Genomic DNA, 9,778 nt, shown 5'->3' with positions numbered 1-9,778 from the left:
TAGACCTAACAATGGACAATCCTCACCGATGTTGTTTCTCTATAAAAGCTTTTTAAAAAATAATGTTTAAAAAAGCCGTAACTATAGATGTGTACCCCACCGACTTTGTTGCCTCATAACTTCCAGGAAATTGGATACTTTTTAATGAAATTTTCAACAAATACCACTTGGATGCTGTGGACTCAGGGTATATGGAGATTAGTTCCAACTTATTTGGTCTTCTTCATCCGAAACTCCTCTTTCCACCCACTCAGGAAAAATTTTCCCCACAAATTTTTTGTAATCATAATCTATGTCATTTGAAAGGTGTTTGTTTAAAACTTCATTAGAAGTTACTCTTTTACTTGTTCTAGTCATTTCACTGTGGCCATGCTGGAGCACCACCTTTAGTTGAGCAAATCGACCCCAAGTGTCTGCTATTAAAACTATGCATCACTCAACGCCTTGTGAGTGGATTTGGTAGACGGAAACTGAAAGAAGCCTGTTGTATATATGTCTATATATATATGTATATGTGTGTGTTTGTGTGTCTGTGTTTGTCCCCCTAGCATTGCTGGACAACCAATGCTGGTGTGTTTATGTCCCCGTTACCTAGCGGTTCGGCAAAAGAGACCGATAGAATAAGTACTGGGCTTTCAAAGAATAAGTCCCGGGGTCGAGTTGCTCGACTAAAAGCGGTGCTCCAGCATGGCCGCAGTCAAATGACTGAAACAAGTAAAAGAGTAAAAGAGATATGCATATTGGTCGTGGTTTATATTATGGTTCATACATAAGTATTTATACTTGAACCGTTGGGGTGGTGTTAACTGGATTTGTAGGTTATGACCTTGAGGTCAGATATCATTTTGGGTGGGGGCTACGGTATTTACTAACTTAGTTTCTGTTGTTCCATATATTGGGGAGGTTTTAGTATATTGAATTTGAGGAGGATTTTCTGTTGATAATGCTACTTTGAGTCGGTTTTTTTGTTTTCATTTTTTATTTCCTTTTATTATTGTGGGGTTGGTTATTTTACATTTTTTATTTTTGTATGAAGGAAGTCCAAATAATCCTTTTGGATTAAATAGAGATTTAGATAAAATTCCTTTTCATCATTATCATAGATACGAGGCGCGTTCGATAAGTAATGCCCCTGACCCACTTCCCATAGCAGTAGAGCAACGAAACTTGGAACAGTTATTAGTCTTTTTCTACATAGGAACAACCCAGAGTTACGCATTTCTCCCATCGTTTGATGCAGCTCTGAAGACCGTTTTCGTAGAAGACCCCAGCTTGGTCCTCCAACCACGACGTGACTTCAGAAATCAAGGCTGCATCATCTGGGAAATGCTTTCCTTTAAAAACAACTTCATGGCTGGGAAGAGGTGAAAATCAGAGGGTGCAAGGTCAGGAGAGTAGGGGGGATGGGGGATCAGTTCATAGCCGCACGCCTGTGCTTCTGATCTGGCGACACGCGAGTTGTGGATCAGAGCGTTGTCCTGCAGGAGAAGGATGCCTTTGCTGATCTTGCCCCACCTCTTGATTTTGATAGCTTCTCTTAATTTCCTCAAAAGTGAAGCATAATAGACTCCTGTAATTGTGGCACCCTTTGCCAGGAAATCTGTCTTCACTACTCCGTCCAGGTCCCAGAAGACTGTAAGCATGACCTTGCCAGCGGAGGGCTGCACCCTTGCCTTCTTTGGAGGAGGTGAGTCACGGTGCTTCCACTGCATTGACTGGGCTTTGGTCTCTGGATCATAGTGATGGACCCAGGTTTTATCCTATGCAATCAGTCTTTTGAAAAATTTTGACTCATCTTCTTGGCACATCTCCAAATTCATCCTCGAGCAATCGACGCGTTCTTGCTTCTGGAAAGGTGTGAGCAACCTGGGAATCCATCTGGCAGACACCTTTTGCATAAGCAAATGGTCATGAATGATAGTTTCCACAGACCCGGTACTAATCTTGACCTCATGGGCTATTTGGCGAATAGTTATGCGTCGATCTTCCAAAATGGCAGCCTCAACTTGACAGACAGATGCCTCATCAATGGCAGAAGGGGGCGACCAGATCTGGGAGCTGTTTCCACAGAGTTCCGACCATGTTTGAATTCACGATGCCAGCGTTTTACAAGGTCATATGATGGGGCATCATCACCATAAGTTACTTTCATTTCATCAAAAGTCTCCCGTGGTGTGCGTCCTTTCAAATACAAAAACCGGATCACTGCTCGACACTCAACAGGCTCCATTTCACACTTGACTCAGTTCAAACACCTGTAAATCGGAAACCACAATTAGTTCAGAGCTGTAATTTGCCACTTAATCTATAGAGATATAAATAATTGCACATGCAAAATTTCAGCTAAATTAAACAACTGCAAGTGGGTCAGAGGCATTACTTATTGAACGCCCCTCGTATAAAGATATTTTAGGGTTTCTTGTAATATTATTTGCATTAGTTGAATTGAGCTTATTGTTTCCTAATATGTTGGGAGATGCTGAGAATTTTATTCCTGCGAATCCTTTAGTTACTCCTATTCATATTAAGCCTGAGTGATATTTTTTGTTTGCTTATGCTATTCTGCGTTCAATTCCTAATAAATTAGGGGGAGTAGTTAGTTTAGGAATATCTATTGTTGTTTTGTTTATTTGTCCATTTTTACATGTTAGAGGATGTATAGGTTTGTGTTATAATTTTTTAGGACAGTTTTGTTTTTGATTTTTAATTGGTGTATTTTTTATTTTAACATGGATTGGGAGTTGTCCAGTAGAATATCCATATGAAATAATTGGTCGTATTTTTAGGGTTTTATATTTTACTTGTTTTTTAATTCGACCTATTTTAGATATATTATGAATATATATATTAGATTATTAGGTTATATTGGATAAATATAGGTTTTGAAAACCTTTTATAAGTGTTCGATTCACTTATAACCTTTTAAAAGAATAGTTATAAAAATAAAATATTTAATTTTGGTTTACAAGACCAATGTTTTATATAAACTATTATAACGTGTATGATTATAAATAATTGTTTATTGTTAGGAATATATATATATATATATATATATATATATATATATATATATATATATATATATATCAGACACCTCCATCAGACACCTACCATATTCTGAGCGCCTTGTTTCCCTGGGCATGGATTCACTGAAGCTCCGGCATCTGGCGACGGACTTGGTAAACACCCACAAAGTTATCAACCACCTCACCAACAACAACACTGAACACCTTTTTGATCTCCATGAGTCTAACACACGTGGACATGCCTACAAAGTCAGAAAACAGCACAGCTCCCATTACTTTCGGAAACATTTCTTCACGCTCAGAGTTGCTGAAGCATGGAATAAACTGCCTGCGTCAGTTGTTGACTGCCATGACACTGCATCCTTTAAGGCCCTCATGCTTTCCGAAATCCACCGAAACTACACCTGATTATATATACACTTTAGATGAGTTGTAGTGCACCTGAGCACTGTACACAATTATTATTACTATTATCATTATTATTATTATTATTATTATTATTATATATGTGGTTTGTTTGTTTTATTATTTCAGTGGAAACATATTTTAAATATTTTATTAGGTTTTGAAGTGTTGACATTAAGAGTAATTTCTATATTTTTCTTTTCTGTAGGTATAGTTAGATTAAATTTATATTTAATCAACATCAGTGGAAATTGCAGCTGTGGTTAAGCGAACCATCCGATCGTTTGTCCGTTGCCACCCTCGCCTGGCCCCCGTGCCATTGGCACGTAAAAGCACCATCCGCTCGTGTCCGTTGCCAGCCTTGCCTGGCCCCCGTGCCAGTGGCATGTAAAAAGCACCATCCGTCCGTGGCCGTTTACCAGCTCCGTCTGGCACCTGTGCAGGTGGCACGTAAAAGCACCCACTACACTCACGGAATGGTTGGCTTTAGGAAGGGCATCTAGCCGTAGAAACACTGCCAATCTGACTGGGCCTGATGAAGCCTCCCGGCTTCACAGACCCCAGTTAAACCGTCTAACCCATGCTAGCATGGAAAATGGACGCTAAATGATGATGATGATGATGATGTGGTTGTTTTTGGAGTTTGTGAGGCTTCTTTAGGGTTATCTTTATTAGTTAGTTTTATTCGTTTACATGGTAATGATTACGTAATGAGTTTAAGAGTTTATAAATTATAGGAATATTAATAGGAATTATTATATTGTTGTCGTTGAATTTTTGATTAAAGTGGGAGTTTACGTTTATGATATATATTAATTTTTAGGTTTTGCCAGCCTCGGGTTGCCCTCCATGCCGGTGACACGTAAAAGCACCGTCCGTTCGTGGCCGTTGTGCCAGCTCTGTCTGGCACTTGTGCAGGTGGCATGTAAAAAACACCCACTACACTCGCGGAGTGGTTGGCGTTAGGAAGGGCATCCAGCCGTAGAAACACTGCCAAATCTGACTGGGCCTGATGAAGCCTTCCGGCTTCACAGACACCAGTTAAACCGTCCAACCCATGCTAGCATGGACAACGGATGCTAAATGATGATGATGATGAGATTAAAATATTTAAATATTGATTGTAGGGGGGTGAGGGAGTTTTATTTTTCTTTAGATAAGGTATCGATGATTTTGGTATTATTAAGATTTTGAACAAGTAGTTTAATATTATTATCTAGTTATAAATCAGTAAAAAGGATTAATAATAAGGTGAGATTTTTTTCTTTTTGTGTATTATTACTATGTTTTGTAGTAATTGTGTTTTTTTTGGTAGAAAATTTAATTATATTTTATTTATTTTTCGAGGTTTCATTAATTCCTACATTGTTGTTGATTTTAAGTTGGGGCTATCAACCTGAGCGTTTACAAGCTGGGATATATATAATATTATATACAGTAAGTGCTTCTTTACCTTTATTATTGTGTTTATTATTGTGGGGATATCAAGAAGGATCATATAGAATAGATTTAATTAAATTGTTGTTTATTAATAATATGGCACATAAAAAGCACCATCCGAACGTGGCCGATGCCAGCGCCGCCCCGACTGGCCCCTGTGCTGGTGGCACATAAAAAGCACCATCCGAATGTGGCCGATGCCAGCGCCGCCCCGACTGGCCCCTGTGCTGGTGCACATAAAAAGCACCATCCGAATGTGGCCGATGCCAGCGCCGCCCCGACTGGCCCCTGTGCTGGTGGCACATAAAAAGCACCATCCGAATGTGGCCGATGCCAGCGCCGCCCCGACTGGCCCCTGTGCTGGTGGCACATAAAAAGCACCATCCGAATGTGGCCGATGCCAGCGCCGCCCCGACTGGCCCCTGTGCTGGTGGCACATAAAAAGCACCATCCGAACGTGGCCGATGCCAGCGCCGCCCCGACTGGCCCCTGTGCTGGTGGCACATAAAACACCATCCGAACGTGGCCGATGCCAGCGCCGCCCCGACTGGCCCCTGTGCTGGTGGCACATAAAAAGCACTATCCGAATGTGGCCGATGCCAGCGCCGCCCCGACTGGCCCCTGTGCTGGTGGCACATAAAAAGCACCATCCGAATGTGGCCGATGCCAGCGCCGCCCCGACTGGCCCCTGTGCTGGTGGCACATAAAAAGCACCATCCGAACGTGGCCGATGCCAGCGCCGCCCCGACTGGCCCCTGTGCTGGTGGCACATAAAAAGCACCATCCGAACGTGGCCGATGCCAGCGCCGCCCCTACTGGCCCCTGTGCCGGTGGCACATAAAAAGCACCATCCGAACGTGGCCGATGCCAGCGCCGCCCCGACTGGCCCCTGTGCTGGTGGCACATAAAAAGCACCATCCGAACGTGGCCGATGCCAGCGCCGCCCCGACTGGCCCCTGTGCTGGTGGCACATAAAAAGCACCATCCGAACGTGGCCGATGCCAGCGCCGCCCCGACTGGCCCCTGTGCCGGTGGCACATAAAAAGCACCATCCGAACGTGGCCGATGCCAGCGCCGCCCCGACTGGCCCCTGTGCTGGTGGCACATAAAAAGCACTATCCGAATGTGGCCGATGCCAGCGCCGCCCCGACTGGCCCCTGTGCCGGTGGCACATAAAAAGCACCATCCGAACGTGGCCGATGCCAGCGCCCCCCGACTGGCCCCTGTGCCGGTGGCACATAAAAAGCACCATCCGAACGTGGCCGATGCCAGCGCCGCCCCGACTGGCCCCTGTGCTGGTGGCACATAAAAAGCACCATCCGAACGTGGCCGATGCCAGCGCCGCCCCGACTGGCCCCTGTGCTGGTGGCACATAAAAAGCACCATCCGAACGTGGCCGATGCCAGCGCCGCCCCGACTGGCCCCTGTGCCGGTGGCACATAAAAAGCACCATCCGAACGTGGCCGATGCCAGCGCCGCCCCGACTGGCCCCTGTGCTGGTGGCACATAAAAAGCACCATCCGAATGTGGCCGATGCCAGCGCCGCCCCGACTGGCCCCTGTGCCGGTGGCACATAAAAAGCACCATCCGAACGTGGCCGATGCCAGCGCCGCCCCGACTGGCCCCTGTGCTGGTGGCACATAAAAAGCACCATCCGAACGTGGCCGATGCCAGCGCCGCCCCGACTGGCCCCTGTGCCGGTGGCACATAAAAAGCACCATCCGAACGTGGCCGATGCCAGCGCCGCCCCGACTGGCCCCTGTGCCGGTGGCACATAAAAAGCACCATCCGAACGTGGCCGATGCCAGCGCCGCCCCGACTGGCCCCTGTGCTGGTGGCACATAAAAAGCACCATCCGAACGTGGCCGATGCCAGCGCCGCCCCGACTGGCCCCTGTGCTGGTGGCACATAAAAAGCACCATCCGAACGTGGCCGATGCCAGCGCCGCCCCGACTGGCCCCTGTGCTGGTGGCACATAAAAAGCACCATCCGAACGTGGCCGATGCCAGCGCCGCCCCGACTGGCCCCTGTGCTGGTGGCACATAAAAAGCACCATCCGAACGTGGCCGATGCCAGCGCCGCCCCGACTGGCCCCTGTGCTGGTGGCACATAAAAAGCACCATCCGAACGTGGCCGATGCCAGCGCCGCCCCGACTGGCCCCTGTGCTGGTGGCACATAAAAAGCACCATCCGAACGTGGCCGATGCCAGCGCCGCCCCGACTGGCCCCTGTGCTGGTGGCACATAAAAAGCACCATCCGAACGTGGCCGATGCCAGCGCCGCCCCGACTGGCCCCTGTGCCGGTGGCACATAAAAAGCACCATCCGAACGTGGCCGATGCCAGCGCCGCCCCGACTGGCCCCTGTGCTGGTGGCACATAAAAAGCACCATCCGAACGTGGCCGATGCCAGCGCCGCCCCGACTGGCCCCTGTGCTGGTGGCACATAAAAAGCACCATCCGAACGTGGCCGATGCCAGCGCCGCCCCGACTGGCCCCTGTGCTGGTGGCACATAAAAAGCACCATCCGAACGTGGCCGATGCCAGCGCCGCCCCGACTGGCCCCTGTGCCGGTGGCACATAAAAAGCACCATCCGAACGTGGCCGATGCCAGCGCCGCCCCGACTGGCCCCTGTGCTGGTGGCACATAAAAAGCACCATCCGAACGTGGCCGATGCCAGCGCTGCCCCGACTGGCCCCTGTGCTGGTGGCACATAAAAAGCACCATCCGAACGTGGCCGATGCCAGCGCCGCCCCGACTGGCCCCTGTGCCGGTGGCACATAAAAAGGACCGTCCGAACGTGGCCGATGCCAGCGCCGCCCCGACTGGCCCCTGTGCCGGTGGCACATAAAAAGGACCGTCCGAACGTTGCCAGCCCCGCCTTGGCTGGCTTCCGTGCTGCTGGCACATTAAAAGCTCCAACCGATCGTGACCGATGCCGGACCCCCCCCCCCTGGCACCTGTGCAGGTGGCACGTAAAAAGCACCCACTACACTCGCGGAGTGGTTGGCGTTAGGAAGGGCATCCAGCTGTAGAAACTCTGCCAGATCAGACTGGAGCCTGGAGCAGCCCCTGGCTTCCCAGACCCCGGTCGAACCGTCCAACCCGTGCTAGCGCGGAAAACGGACGTTAAACGATGATGATGATGATGATGAGGTTATATTGAGTTATTGGGTTATTATTAGCTTTTTCGGTAAAATTACCAATTTACCTTTTTCATTTGTGATTACCTAAGGCTCATGTAGAAGCTCCCATTTCTGGGTCTATAATTCTGGCAGGTGTATTATTAAAATTAGGAGGGTATGGAATTATACGATTTATAGGATTATTTAAGTTTTTAGGTGGTAATTATATAGTACTAGCAGTATCGCCCGGCGTTGCTCGGGTTTGTAAGGGAAATAACTATAAAGCATTTTTAGAGAGTTATAGCCAAAAAATAGCAAAAAAATGGTGAAAAAAATGATGGTAAATTTTTTTTTTGAGAGTTAAAAAGGTCGAGTTGCGTCCCCTAGACCATCTGTGGTTTGTGTGTCTGATTGTCGACCCCACGTCGAATTTATCGATCTTTTCCAGAACTGGGGGGAACTTTTCAAAATATTCGCTGCGTTAGTTTTGAATTATGACATTGGGCTATGTGTGTGTCAAGTTTCATCAGAATCGGTTGAAAGCCGTGGTCAGGGTGAGGGTACAACCTAACAGACACGCACACAGACAAACTGCCGTTTATATATAGAGAGATACTCTTTTACTTGTTTCAGTCATTTGACTGCGGCCATGCTGGAGCACCGCCTTTAGTCGAGCAAATCGACCCCAAGGACTTATTCTTTGTAAGCCCAGTACTTATTCTATCGGTCTCTTTTACCGAACCACTAAGTGACGGGGACGTAAACACACCAGCATCGGTTGTCAAGCAATACTAGGGGGACAAACACAGACACACAAACACATATATATACATATATATGACGGGCTTCTTTCAGTTTCCGTCTACCAAATCCACTCACAAGGCATTGGTCGGCCCGGGGCTATAGCAGAAGACATTTGCTCAAGATGCCACGCAGTGAGACTGAACCCGGAACCATGTGGTTGGTTAGCAAGCTACTTACCACACAGCCACTCCTGCGCCTATAATGAGTTTATTAATGTTTTTGTTATGTATTTGTAATATGGGAACTCCTCCATTTATCAATTTGGTTAGTGAAATTATATTATATATCTCTCTATATATAGGCGCAGGAGTGGCTGTGTGGTAAGTAGCTTGTTTACCAACCACATGGTTCCGGGTTCAGTCCCATTGCGTGGCACCTTGGGCAAGTGTCTTCTACTATAGCCTCGGGCCGACCAAAGCCTTGTGAGTGGATTTGGTAGACGGAAACTGTATGTATGTGTGTGTGTGTGTTTGTCCCCCTAGCATTGCTTGACAACCGATGCTGGTGTGTTTACGTCGCCGTCACTTAGCGACCGATAGAATAAGTACTGGGCTTACAAAGAATAAGTCTCGGAGTTGAGTTGCTCGAAAAAAGGTGGTGCTCCAGCATGGCCGCAGTCAAATGACTGAAACAAGTAAAAGACTGAAAGACTGAATAGATAGATTATATTTATTATTTTTTGTGTTAATAATAGTATTTATGGGAGGATTATATAATTTGGTTTTTTATGTTACGGTAGATCATGGTCAGATGATAAGATTTATAAAAGTTTTAAATGTTAATAAAAGGAATGAAAATTTATTGTTAGTATTACATATTATTCCTTTATTAATATTTATTTTGAATATTGGATATATTAGAGGTATTGATTTTTAATTATTAGTAAAATTAGTTTATGTGAAAATACTAGGTTGTGGGCTTAGAGAAAAAGTTAATTTATTTTACTATCTCTCTCTTTTCCCTGTTTCCGTTATTTGAC

General features: G+C 46.6%; 2 protein-coding genes across 2 annotated transcripts in view; both read left to right on the top strand.

Moving 5' to 3' along the window:
- LOC115229587 overlaps nucleotides 1-9,778 on the top strand; it is a 34,956-nt gene that overhangs the window by 515 nt on the left and 24,663 nt on the right. The window lies entirely within an intron of this gene.
- On the top strand, nucleotides 4,626-9,682 carry LOC115229589 (NADH-ubiquinone oxidoreductase chain 4-like; the record flags this gene model as incomplete). The annotated part of the gene is given in 3 exon segments (XM_036499254.1): nucleotides 4,626-4,970; nucleotides 8,052-8,225; nucleotides 9,462-9,682. Coding segments are annotated over 3 exon segments (573 nt in total), but the record flags the coding sequence as incomplete, so codon positions are not given.

The sequence above is a fragment of the Octopus sinensis genome, unplaced genomic scaffold (assembly GCF_006345805.1).
Source record: "Octopus sinensis unplaced genomic scaffold, ASM634580v1 Contig13114_ERROPOS71376, whole genome shotgun sequence".
NCBI lineage: Eukaryota > Metazoa > Mollusca > Cephalopoda > Octopoda > Octopodidae > Octopus > Octopus sinensis.
This window is presented reverse-complemented; position numbering and strand designations above follow the sequence as displayed.